The sequence below is a fragment of the Vombatus ursinus genome, unplaced genomic scaffold (assembly GCF_900497805.2).
Source record: "Vombatus ursinus unplaced genomic scaffold, bare-nosed wombat genome assembly UNPS02014789.1, whole genome shotgun sequence".
NCBI classification, from domain to species: Eukaryota; Metazoa; Chordata; class Mammalia; order Diprotodontia; family Vombatidae; genus Vombatus; species Vombatus ursinus.
Genome location: NW_020954567.1, coordinates 22,133,585 through 22,146,579, shown reverse-complemented (window position 1 = coordinate 22,146,579; position 12,995 = coordinate 22,133,585). Strand labels below are relative to the sequence as shown.

General features: G+C 44.5%; 1 protein-coding gene across 1 annotated transcript; it reads left to right on the top strand.

Moving 5' to 3' along the window:
* The first annotated feature begins 1,672 nt into the window (after nt 1-1,672).
* Nucleotides 1,673-12,778, top strand: GLUL (glutamate-ammonia ligase). Its single transcript, XM_027868397.1, has 7 exons — nt 1,673-1,845; nt 4,458-4,636; nt 5,576-5,737; nt 7,971-8,117; nt 8,455-8,582; nt 9,074-9,273; nt 10,387-12,778. Exons 2-7 carry the CDS (start codon nt 4,471-4,473, stop codon nt 10,703-10,705), a joined length of 1,122 nt encoding a protein of 373 aa, XP_027724198.1. The 5' UTR covers nt 1,673-1,845; nt 4,458-4,470; the 3' UTR covers nt 10,706-12,778.
* Nucleotides 12,779-12,995: the final 217 nt, after the last annotated feature.

The window sequence follows — 12,995 nt, the reverse complement described above, 5'->3', positions numbered from 1 at the left end:
TCCCTTACATCAAAGTCACATACAGCTTGTTACCTAAGGACAACTAAAAACTCCTGGTTCTTAGTTCAATATTCCTTTCGCTCCCATCTCTTGCATTTATTTGCTTTTTCAGAACTTCTCAAGTACTGAACAATCCTATTTTAAATGTACACAAGGTATGTTACTTAGGCATATTTTAAATATTGTTATCGACATTTTAGGGAATGGGGATTCTGAGGACCCAAAGAGGTCAAGTATGCAAGCATGTGGTCCCTCATAAGCCAGATTTCTCTTCCATGGCCTAGACATTCAGCAGAAATTGTTTCCTCATTTTTTTTCCCTTCCAAATTAAGAAGCCAGAGCAGAAGAATTCTACTTTCTTCAAGCTCCTTGAGCAAGAGGTTTGTAAAGTCTTAAAACTTCCTAAAGATGAAGTGGTATTAATCCTAAATTGGTTTTCTAGTGACTACATAACAGTACCATTTGGTTAATATATCAAATAGCATTTTTTTTTTGCATTTTTACAGGTTGCGTACTTTTCAAAGTTCATATACTAGTGAGGTAAGTATGTAGGAGAAGTTATTATCCCCATTTTACAGATAATTTTAGGGGCTCAGAATCCAATGAAGTTAGGAGTGGAAATGGGGCAAGGGGAAGTGCCCCTCCATGCTTGGAGTGTCGGCTCCTCATTTTTATGAGAACAGAGAAGATTAATTCATGCACATTTTGAAAAGAATGGGCTCAGGTCACTTTCCAAGAGCATTTGTGAGGAGAAAAAAAAAAAACCCCACAACCTCCAAGCCTTAGAAATCCCGGCCGACTAATTTTAGTCACTATCTCCCTCCCCAAGTCCTGCCATCCGTCCGGGCTGCAACGCGGCCAAGTCTCACACTTTTACTCTATCTCCTTCCCCGGACTGTTTCTCTCTCAATTTAATGGGGAAAAGTGGGAACAACAGCGAAGAGAGACTAATGCAAATACACTTCTGGAGGGGGCAGCATTTCCACAGCACAATTCTGCTGGAAGGGTGGGGAAATTTCGGCTCATTTCAACCCTGCCCTGGTTCTTGGGGGGGGTGGAGGGGGTGGGGGGAAGCCCCGGGGGCTCAGCTCCTGGGGGCCCCAGAGAGGGAGGCGTGATCGGAGGTCTTACAGAAGTTGCACAGACAGGGTTGCAGAGGGGAGTGGGCGATCTGGCAAAGGCAGGGAGTGAACGCGTAAAGGAAGGAGGGCGCGGCGCAGCTACCCCAAGCTGAGCCAGGGTCTTGAGCTTTGCAGCCTAAGGAAAAGGGGTGGTGGTGGGAGAACACAATATGCTGATTGCATGGTAGGGGTCGGGCTGCTGCAGCAGCTGGAGGGAACTCCCCGTCCCCGTGCAGCCCGGGTTGTTTTTCTCGCTCTCAGTTGCGGTGGGCGGGGTCCTCCCCGGGCGGGCCAGGCGCGCGCTGGCTCGGGATGACCCTCCCCACCCCCAGCCCTGCTTTCTCTCTCCGCTTCTCCCAGCCCGCCCGCCCCATCCCCCACTTCCCTTTCTTTCTCCCTCCGGCACCAGCCCTCCGCCCCCTTGGCAGGCACCACCCCCTGCCCAATGGCCTGGACTGTTGCGCCCCGCATCAGCTGAGCAGGTCGGGCGCTTGGCTGCTGGAAGCCAATCAGGGCTTGCGGAGGCTGGCCTTGTTCTGGGAATAAATGGAGCTAAGCAGGCTGGGGAACCAGGCAGAGCTGAGAATGGAAGCTTTCCTCTCGGCTATATCCCTCAGAGCTACCTCCACGGCCACCAGCTAGAGCCTCGGGCCAGCGAGCCTGCGGAACGGTCGTCCGGCGCCCTCCACTTTGACAGCTAGTTTCCGCGTCCTTCCAGACCTAGGTAACCAACCAGCCTACCCGGAGCCTTCCGCAGAGGGGCGGGGAGGGACCCTGCAAAGGATGTTTTGCAGAACTTGTTTCTTCCCTTAACCAACCCTGCCTCCCTGTCCCCAAGCGCCATGGTCTTTCTTTCTTGTTCCCACTTATGCCCACCCCTTCCCCTTGGTGCGAAGTCGCACCCAAGCATCAAAGAATGCTCTTTCTTATTTTCAAGGATTGTGATGATGCTAGGCGCTCCAAGGGCAGGCGCCTCCATAGAAAGACTTGGGGCGGGGGGGCGGGGGGCGGGAAGGAGGGGGAAGAGGGTGTTGTTTTTCTTGATGTGTATGTTATGTTCGCCGCAGGACCTCCTGTAAGGGCCCGTTCCATGGTTGCCCCTACACTCATAGTGCGACATTGGGGGCCCGATGTTTGAGGATCTGGATTGTGGTTGCTGCGTTTCTATTTTGTTATTTTCTTTGTGTTTGTGAAAACCAGGGGTCTGTTTTATTAGGGCCCTCGTCCTTCTAGGAGGAGGGAGGAGAAAGATTTTTAGATTTTGTTTTAAAATTTTATTGGAAAGACAGTGGCCAGCCTGGTCATAGTTCATTGTTAGTTGTGCACCACATAAGCTGCTTGCAACTTCCCGCTAGGTCCCGGGGAAATTACGGGGCAATTAGAGGCTTCTATTTGTGACCAAACAATGGGACCTTCTGAGCTGCTGCGTTACCTTGAGAGTCGGTGGAGACTGGAAGAGGCCAGAGACAGAAGGCAGCCGGCCTGGCCTCTTTTACATTCCGCCTGGCTGCCTCACCCTCCCCCCGGCACCCTAATTCTCTAAGGAGGGGCATGCTCCTTCTTACAGTTATCTGTAAGATAGTAAAATCAGGAGCTGGAGGGGAAGGGGGGGGAGGGGGGCAGGGGGTCCATCTCCGTGCCAACCACTGGCAGGGAAAGAAGCGAGGGGTAAAGGGAAGGAGAAAAGGGTTGGAAAGCCCAGAAGACTCAGGGTCATCCGCCTCCTCGTACAGCTCCCATATTCCTTGGACACTGAAGTCAGGGGGGACCCCTTTAGTGATTATGAAGGCAGTTTCCTCCCAGACTGTTTCTCCTCGATCGATATCTCCGCACCTTGTTTCTCGATCTTCTTCTCCTCGGGTCCGGAGGGGAAAGGGGGAAAAACGGAACCACAGCGATCAGTATGAGACCAGTGACTATGAGGAAAGGCATGGACAGAAGCTGAGAAAGAGACGATTGAAGCGTAGGCCTAATCAGATCGATTTCCTTATCCCACAATGGCCGGGGTGAGAGGAGAAGAGGAGGAGATAGCGGGAGGGGGGTCCTAGAAGAATGAAGAGGAGGAAGAAGAATGATGCGGGGGAGCAGCTGCTTCCACCTCAGAAGGCTTTTAAGCCCCTACAGGTGTTCCTACCTCACGTGGTTTAGCCTGAGGTTAGGGACGCAGAAGTAAAAAATCCTTGGCCAGTAGAGGAAGTACTTTTTCGTAAAAAAAAAAATGCCCCGGGGTGAATTGACTAGCCTTGACTAGTTAGTTGGAAGGGAGGTCTCCTGGGAAGAGTCCAAGGAGAAGTGGATTTCTCTGGTATTGGGAAAGAGGTTGAGGTGTGGCTCTGACTTAAGGCCCATTTGGGCAATGGTGCCCTGGAGGACCTGGCCCGAAGGTTTGACTTCTCAAATATTACTTGACAGACCAGGTGAATTTCCGCCAAAGGCGAGAGTACCTGTTTTGGTAAGTGGGAACTGGGTTGTGGTTACCCATGGAAAAACAGTTGCTTCTCTGTTCTCTGTTCAAAGTTATCTACCGGTAGATCCTACTGCCCTCGTAATTGTACTTTCTCTCTTAAATTGGGAATGTATTGCTTCTTTAAAAGAAGCTTGAATAGTTATGTTTGGGTGTCCTATGGTTTTTCAGGACTCCTTCATCTTCTGATTATAGAGTAATCTTTGACCCATGTTCCTGGCTGATTTGAAATTAGCCCTAGTTGGGGCAGGGTTGGTAGATTTAGATTTGATCCCAACTTTTAAATTGGATGGTTGTTCCTTCACCACTTTAGGGGAATGAAGAAAAATGCCATCTCCCTGTCTTAAAAGTTGTGTTTATGGGATCAAACTATCTCTACTGTTAGGTTTTATAATGCCTTTCCATTTATTGACACTTTCTTGGGAAGCCTGCTGGCCTTCTGATTTTTAAAAGTTTTTTTTTTTCCCTCTAGGGCCCTCCTCCCTTTTCTGTTCTTACACATTCATAGAATTTGTGGCCTTGTTATGCCGTGTGAGATGAGGCATAACTGAAACTGATTGAATATCTGTATCTCTCTATGCAGGGAGCTACCATTTTTGAAGTCTTCCTTGATTTCCATCCACCCAACTGCTAGTGTGTTTTATTCATATATATATGGTCAATATTTGTTAAATGAATAAAAGTTAATTGATAGCTTGGGAGTTAATGCTTTGGGTATGCTTCTACCTGTCTGGATAAATCTGCTTTTCTGAGGGATCCTAGCAACAGGCCAGCTTGGGGTCAGTGTTCTCATGCTGGTTTTTTTCTTTCTTTTTTTTTTCCCCACCCTCCCTCTCTTTCCTTCCCTCTCCTCCTGCTTTATAACTATACAGGACCGCTTCCAACATGGCCACCTCAGCCAGTTCTCACTTGAACAAAAATATCAAGCAGATGTACATGAACCTGCCTCAAGGGAACAAAGTCCTGGCCATGTACATTTGGATCGATGGCACTGGTGAGGGACTGCGCTGTAAAACTCGGACCCTGGACAGCGAACCGAAGAGCATAGATGGTAAGAGGGATCTGAGAAACGTCCCTGCAGCTAACCCTTCTTTCCATTTTCATTCTGACCATTTTCCTTTGACCGTTTTTGGATTCTGTCTATCTTCCTCTGAATTCTTGAGAGCAAAGCCTAGGCGACCCTTAGCCCAATTCCTACCAGATTAACTTATTGAATTCCAATTAGAGACAAAGAATGGGGGCCTCTTTTATTTAAATTAAAGTCTGTAGGAGAGAGGAGTTGCCCCTTCCCATTGACTGCTAGTACCATTATTGGAGATTAAAAATCTATGATCCTGGTGAATTGGTCTGACCTTCAGTTTGATTCCTGTGTGAATCCAAGGGCAGTAGTAATAATAGTTGGCATCTGACTTTGCTTTAAGGTTGCAAAGTGCTTTATATTCATCTCATTTTAGCCTTCTGAAGCAGGTATAGTTAGGATCCCTATTTTACGAATGAGGAAACTTCTCAGATGTGGAGTGATTTGTAGGATCACACAGCACCTTCCCTCTATGGAATAGAATAGGACAGTGACTCCACCTAGCTTAGAAGATAATTTTTATATTCTTGAGGAGGAGTGACATGAGTAGTGAGTTGGCAAAGTCACTTCATATGTATATAAAACAATAGTAAAAGCCTTTGTAATTTGTAAGTTAGGGCAGCTAGGTGGCTTAATGGATAGAGCACTGGCCTAGAGGCAGAAAGACTTGGGACACTTACTAGCAGTGGGACCCTGGATAACAAGTAAGTCACTTAACCATGTTGGCCTCAGTTTCCTCTTCGGTAAAATGAGCTCTGTCTCTCATCACAAGAATTCATTTTCTCTATAGAAGAAAAGGAGCAATTAGGTGAGAAGGTTGGGGGAATGATAATCTAGACTGGAAAACACATGTTCATTTTTTAATGGAGTTGGTTGGCTCACCTCCATCTCTTCTCTCCCCACCCCTCCCAGAGCTACCTGAATGGAATTTTGATGGCTCTAGCACTTATCAGTCTGAAGGCTCTAACAGTGACATGTACCTTGTTCCTGCTGCTATGTTCCGAGACCCCTTCCGAAAGGACCCCAACAAACTGGTTTTCTGTGAAGTTTTCAAGTATAACCGCAAGCCTGCAGGTAAAGATTGTTCTTTTTTTCCTCCTCTGATAGGGAATGAGGGGAATTCCCCCCCCCCCAATCTTCAAAATGATTTGGATTGGAGCAAGATAAAGTGATTAGTAAACTCTTGGTCCTTAGAGAGGGGAGAACCAGTTAGGAAGGTATTGGAGTAGCCCAGCAAGGGTTCCATGAGATCCTGAATGAAGAGCCACTATGCAAATAAAAAGAAGGAGCTAAATGGGAGAGAAATTTGTAAAGGTAGGAAGGAAAGATCTTTCTCAGCATGAACTTGGGACAAATAGGAATGCCCCTGAAAGAGAGGATAATAAGGGAACTCAACTTTGTCATAAAGATCAGTGGAAGAAATTGGAGATATTTTTTAGACTGGAATAGATAAGACTGAAGAAGGAAGCATGGCAGTCTTGCAAGTATTTGAAAAAGGTCTTTATGTGGAAGAAAGATTCTACTTGGGACTAATGGCTAAAAGTTATGGGGAGGCAGATTTGTGGCGAAACATAAAGAAAAATTGAATTTGGCTTGAGTAATGGAGACTCCATTTCCTGCCTTTTATACTGGCTGGTCTCCCATTCCCTGCAATCTTCTCCCTAGTAATCTCCACCTCTTAAAATCCCTAGCTTCTTTTCCTTTAAAAGCTCATCTCAAGTACTGTCTCTCTAGGAGGCCTTTACGACTCTCCCTAGCTACTAGTTGGTGCTTTTCCACTTAAGGATATTCTTTTGATTTGTGTCTCCCTTGTTAGAATGTGAAATTCTCAAAGGCAGCTTTTTGTTGTCATTGGAGGTATTTAGCAGAGGCTAACTATGATTCATACTTGCTTAATTAATGTGTAGACAGGATTGATAAAGAGTTCTGGGGTTGAACTGAAGTCTCTCTGCTCCCTTTGAATAAACTTTCCCTCCTTTCCCATCTTCTTAGGCCCAGTCCACATACCTTCTTTACCAAGTGGCTGTTTAGGGCTCAATACCTACCTCACTTAGACAATGAGGGGAGTTTTGGGCTAGATTAGCCTGTTCCAGTTAGCATTTAACTACTTTTAAATTGTTTTTCAACTCATCTCTTTTTCTCTGAGCCTCAGTTTTATTTAGTATGACTATCACGGGGGAAGAGAAAACAAGCATTTATATAGTGCTTTATTATGTGCCAGACTGAGTGACATAGTGGTTACAGAGTGCTAGGTCCTGGAGTCAGGAAGACCTGAGTTCAGATCTGGCCTCAGACACTTAGGTTTGTGACCCTGGGCAAGTGACTTACGCAGCCATCTTTGCCTCAGTTTACCTTATCTGTAAAATGATGTGGAGAAGGAAATGGCAAACCATTCTAGTGTCTTTGCCAAGAAAACCCCATATGGGATTTTCAGTTGGACGCGACTTAAACAAATGAACAGCCAGCAATAACAAATGTGCTACACTATGCTAAAGGGCTTTTTACAAATATTATTCAAAGGACAGGGATCATATCTTAAATTTTCTGTATCCCACACACCCACACCCACACAGTTGTTGACCTAATCAATGCATGAGACAGTCGAACATCTGTGTAGGGACAGCAGTGTCACTGAATGAAAGGTAGTCAATGTTCTCACCCAGTGTTGTCTTGGCAGAGGGTCTTGTCCTGGAGAAGCAACCCAGTATAGAGAGAGATAAAAAGGTTTAAATTGCTTTCTTCCAAGTCCTTATCCTTTAATTTGAATTGTCTGTTTTTTTAATGAGTTAAAATTTGGTTTGGAATAGCCTTTTGGGGGCAGCCTGTGGGTAACCATAAGAGGCTTCTCCTATCTTGTCAGAGAAAGGTCCTAAAGACCTCGCCACTCCCCAGATCTAACTCCCACATTGATTTTCGATTAGCCATCAACTTAATTACATGTAAAATTTCTCTGGCATCCGGAGTCCACCTTCTCATTTTATAGTTGAGAACAGTCACAGTGAAATTTTATGTCACTTGCCTAGGGTCTCATAGCTACTAGTTTCTGAGGGGGCTTTGAACCTAGTCTTTCTGGCTCCAGATTCAGTTTTCTAGCCATACTTCCTTTGGGAAAGAATAAGACTTAATGCATGTGATAAATCCAAGGACAGCTTTCTTTTGTAATTAGAACAAACTTTCTTTGGCCTTCAAATATGTGTAGAATGTGAGCTCTGCATCAGATTTGGAGTCCAAAGTTCACCTAGCTGGTCAGGCGTGACAAGTCACATTACGTTCCTAATGGTTTCTTTATTTTTTTCTTCTATTCCAGAAACCAATTTGAGGCATACCTGTAAACGGATAATGGATATGGTGACCAACCAGAAACCTTGGTTTGGTATGGAACAAGAGTATACTCTCATGGGAACAGATGGACACCCTTTTGGTTGGCCTTCCAATGGGTTCCCAGGGCCCCAGGGTAAGCTTTCCTGACTACAGAACCCCGCTAGTTCCTTCTTCAAAAAGCTATGCCATTATCCCTGGGGTCCAATTCTGCTGAGTCCAGATGTGGTCAGATCCTAGTACCAAAGATCTTACATTATAATGTGAAGGGAGGATTGGTGGGAACTACAGGCCCAGCCAAGGATTGGAAGGAAGGGAGAGGGGTAATCTCCAAACTAACGGAGTAATAGTCATCCACCAGATAGCTGTGCAGGTCTTAAGGATGCTCTTTCTCTTTCCCTCCTTAAAGGGGCTTGAATTTCCTCTCATATTTCTGCCTTACGTGTTTGCCTCCTGTCTTCCCATGCCCATAGGTCCATATTACTGCGGTGTGGGAGCTGATAAAGCTTATGGGAGAGATATAGCAGAAGCTCATTACCGTGCTTGTCTATATGCTGGAGTCAAAATTGGGGGAACGAATGCTGAAGCAATGCCATCTCAGGTAAAGACTTCCCCTTTGATCCAGGTTCAGGCTGGTCTAGAGGAAACTGGGCAGGGGACGTTGCTTCCGAATCACTGGGCCAGGGTAGGACGGGACAGGTGGTGGACACTAGTTTTTACACAAGGTGTCCTTAATTTTTGTGGTAAAAATTTAGGGATGGAGATGGGAATAAGTGATTTTGAAGGGAAAGGTCTCTTTGCCGACACACAAAGTTAAAAATCAAAAATAAAACTCTGCCCTCAAGGAGCTTATCTTCTACTGGATGGTAACACTACCCTGATAAATCAACAAGTCAGTTCATTAAGCACTTACTATGAGGCAGGCAAGATGAAATACACATCCAGAGTAATTTGAAGGTGGGAGTGGGAGAGCACAAACAGTGGAGGCATTGGAAAGGACACACTTCTGACTTTGTGATGGTCTCTGAATTGGAGGGGGATGGTGGCAGGTAAATTTTAAAACCAAACGAATCATGTTGGTGTTCTCTTCAGTGGGAGTTCCAGATAGGACCGTGTGAAGGGATTGAAATGGGAGATCACCTCTGGGTTTCCCGCTTCATCCTCCATCGAGTGTGTGAAGATTTTGGAATGATTGTAACATTTGATCCCAAGCCAATCCCTGGAAACTGGAATGGAGCTGGTTGCCATACTAACTTCAGTACCAAGGCCATGAGAGAAGAGAATGGTCTAAAGTAAGAAACTGATTGATTCTTCTGGGTAGCTTTGCTGATATTTAGTCTTTTACCATGGAGGCAGAGGAAGGTGGGATATGGAGATGTGGGAGAAATGAGAATAGGGGGCAGTTTACGAAGTCTGGATAGATAGAAATAGGTCCACCATGCTTCCCTAGGGCACATCCTGTTCATGTCGATCCTTCTAGCTGGAAAGAAATAACCTTTTTGATTATGTTTGGGATTCTCGGTTTGACTACGGTCCTTAAAGCATGTGGCACATTTGGGAAAAGTACTCTTTCCAGAGGAACAAATTCAGTGACTCGGTATTAAATGATGGTCAAGGAGGAAAATCAGTGAGCAACGATTGACATTTAAAGTTATTGATACCTGTTTACTCTTTTCCAGTTGCCCATCCAAGGCACCACACACACCCCACTACTCAACCAAGATAGGGATTGCAATCTCACAGATGTACTACATTCCTTACCCATAATTCCCCTCTTCAGCTAAAAGAGGGAGATTCATTTCCTCATCTTGGCATTAAATTTCAATGACTAAAAACCAAATTTGTACTAATACAGATTGATATAAATCATAAATGAGGAGGGAATAGAATTAATTAGTTTATAGACCTGGTGTATACCTAGTGCCTTACGTTTATAAGAGTATTTCTAGGGTTGTGAGGAAGGATAGATACTAGTCTCCTTTTGCAGATGAGAGATGACTTAAATGGCTTGTCCCTAGTTAATGTGCCTCAAATTCTGGGTCTCCTATGACTTAGACGCTTTTTTTCATTATACTACAAAGTCTTGAGCCATGAGCCACAGTGCTTTTACTTAAAAACAGGTTGAGAAATTGCCTTCTCAAAGAGGGAGAGAATTTGGAACTCAAATTTTAAGTAATTTTTGCACTTAAATTAGGAAATATTTAATGACATAAAATGTATTGGGAAAAAATACTAGGTTGAGAATTCCCCAGTTTTAGATTTGATCTATTGGCAGAATAAATGTTCTAGTCCTTTACCTTTTAAACTTAGAAACATGCGGATCCTCGTATCAGCTCCTCTCTGCCATCTTTTGCCTTTCCTACGGCTGTTTCTCTGACCTCACCTTGCGCACGCTTTTTCTTCAGGTTTATTGAAGAAGCCATCGAGAGGCTGAGTAAGAGACACAAGTATCACATCCGAGCTTATGACCCCAAGGGGGGTCTGGACAATGTCCGTCGCCTGACGGGTTTCAACGAGACATCTAACATCAACGAGTTCTCCGCCGGCGTGGCCAACCGAGGAGCCAGCATTCGGATTCCCAGGATGGTGGGGCAGGACAAGAAAGGCTACTTTGAAGATCGCCGCCCCTCTGCCAACTGTGACCCTTACGCAGTGACAGAGGCGCTTATCCGTACCTGTCTTCTCAATGAGACGGGAGAAGAACCCTTTCAGTATAAAAACTAAGCGGACTAGACCTGCAGATACCTTCTGTATCCCCCACCCCGTAACCCTTTTCTCACGCCCTCTTCCAACCTCACCTCTCCCCTCTTCCAATTTTCCCTACTAGATGTAACTCAGGGCACAAAATACCATGTTTTTTTTTTGTGCCCACAGATAACTCCTTGCTTTTTTTTTTCTTTGTGGGGGAAGGGGAGTAGGGTTGGGGGATGTTTTTAATCTTTTGTTTTTTCCCATCATTGACTTTTTGAAGACTGAGAAATAGTATGTTAGTGGGGAAAAAGGGGGTTGGGGAACATAACCACTGCTTCCATCTAATCAAGTTTGTACATCAACATAGACTTGTGGCTTCCAAGGAAAAAAAAATAAAAGAATAAGTATTCGAGAAGGGGAGGGTTGGGGGAGAGTGGAAGGTGGGTAGAAGGAGGAATTTATTGAGTTTTTTGGAAGGGAGAGAGAAGAGTATTAAATTCATGAGACTCCAATCTACTTTTCTTAAAAGATAAGAATTAGTAAGGGGTGGTGGTCTCAGCTTACAGGAAAACAAACCTCTATGGGCCTCATATTTTCCCTGGCCTAGTGGGGAAACCTTGGCCAGAGGCTAGGCCGTAGGCTTTGTGAACCGATGGGGACTGCTCAGCTTTAGAAAAGAGAAAAAGAATCTTACCCACTCATCCTCCCTTCACCCAAAGCAGAGTAGTATTTTTATATTTAAATTTTAAAACAAAAAAACTTTATGGTCTATATGTACATGGGTCGGGGGTGGAGAGGCAGTGCAGGGGGAAAAGTGTGGTCAGCAGCAGGGAAGGAACTCCTGCTAAGAAGAAAAGACTGTGCTAGAAGGGAATTGGTATAAAAAAGCCAGTTTTGGTCGCTGGCCATCTTTTGAGCTTACCCTCTTGCCCTGTCCATGTTGAGGTGGTCACAGCTAAAGGCAGCAGGAAGCACCTGGTGGCTGGGATTTTAACAAGCACACGTTGAAAGAAGCCCACATATATGGGAAGGGAATGGGGGGGGGGGATTTGGGGGGGTGGTAAAAAGTATGAGTTGGCTGGTCAACTTAACCATGTTACTGACAAGGCGGGAAGGGTTGTGGGTGTTTATTTTCTGGTGGGACTAGCATGTCACTAAAGCAGGCCTTTTGATATATTAAAAAACCTTTATAAAGGCAAAACAATTTTAGATTCTAATGTTTATAGGGTTTCTAAGTTGTACAGTTTTTCAGAGTTGCATGCATGTATGCCCTAGTATGCTCAAACCGTCTCCTTGCCTTTTAGTGATGAGGTTGGGCTTGACAGAGCTGGGTTCAGACATTTGTGATTTTGTATCCTGGTATCTTTTCTGAGTGCCGGATCTTCCTTTGCCTTTTTGTCAAAAAGATTTCTGATTAGTTTTTTCCTTTTATAATAAAAACAAAACAGAACAAAAATACCCTTAGTTTCCAGCTCTCTCCCTTGCTGGTCTCTCTGGTTTATTATGCCGTTACTGGCTTGGTTAGTTGGACACCAATGGACAGGGTTGTCTGGATTTCCTGGCTTTGACCTCGAGCTAGGTTTTTTTTTCCCCATTGCCCTTGCCACGAGGAATTCTTGGTCATGTATAACATGTTCAGAACTTAATATTGCTGTATTTTAAACAAGCTACTTATTGCTAGGATAGCTCCTATAAATCAACCCAGAGTTTATAGATTCCTTTCCATTGACATTTTCACCAAGTTTTGTATATCCCTATGTATGATGCTAACCTCTGTCTGCCGTTTACAAAAAAAGAAAAGAAAAAAGGCCCACCTTTCTCCTGCCCTTCAAATTACAAATTCCATGCACCTCACTGCTGCTTGGGAGCTGATGGTTTTTGAGAACTAGACAATTAAACGATTATCTGAACATACTGCTTAGGGATACTGTTATCATTTCAGAGAAGAAAAAGGTCTTATTACCTCTTTTGGAGAAGTCTTATCATTAAATAGTAAATTACTTGAAATGTTCTTACTTCTGTAATAGATACTTGTGTACTTTAACCTCATACCCTAATAGCCGGGAGAGTTTATGAACTAGAGAATTAAACAATTATCTGAACATACTGCTTAGGGATGCTATTGTCATCATTTCAGAGAAGAAAAAGATCTGTTTTAGGAGAAGTCTTATCATTAAATAGTAAATTACTTGAAATGTTCTTGCTCAACCTAATAGCCAGGAGAGTTTGTGTCTTGTAGAGACATTTCCTTTGTCTTTCAGAAGCTTCCAGGTCTTGCCTGGGTATTCCAACCATTGGTGGTATAACTTTCTCCACTCTTTGA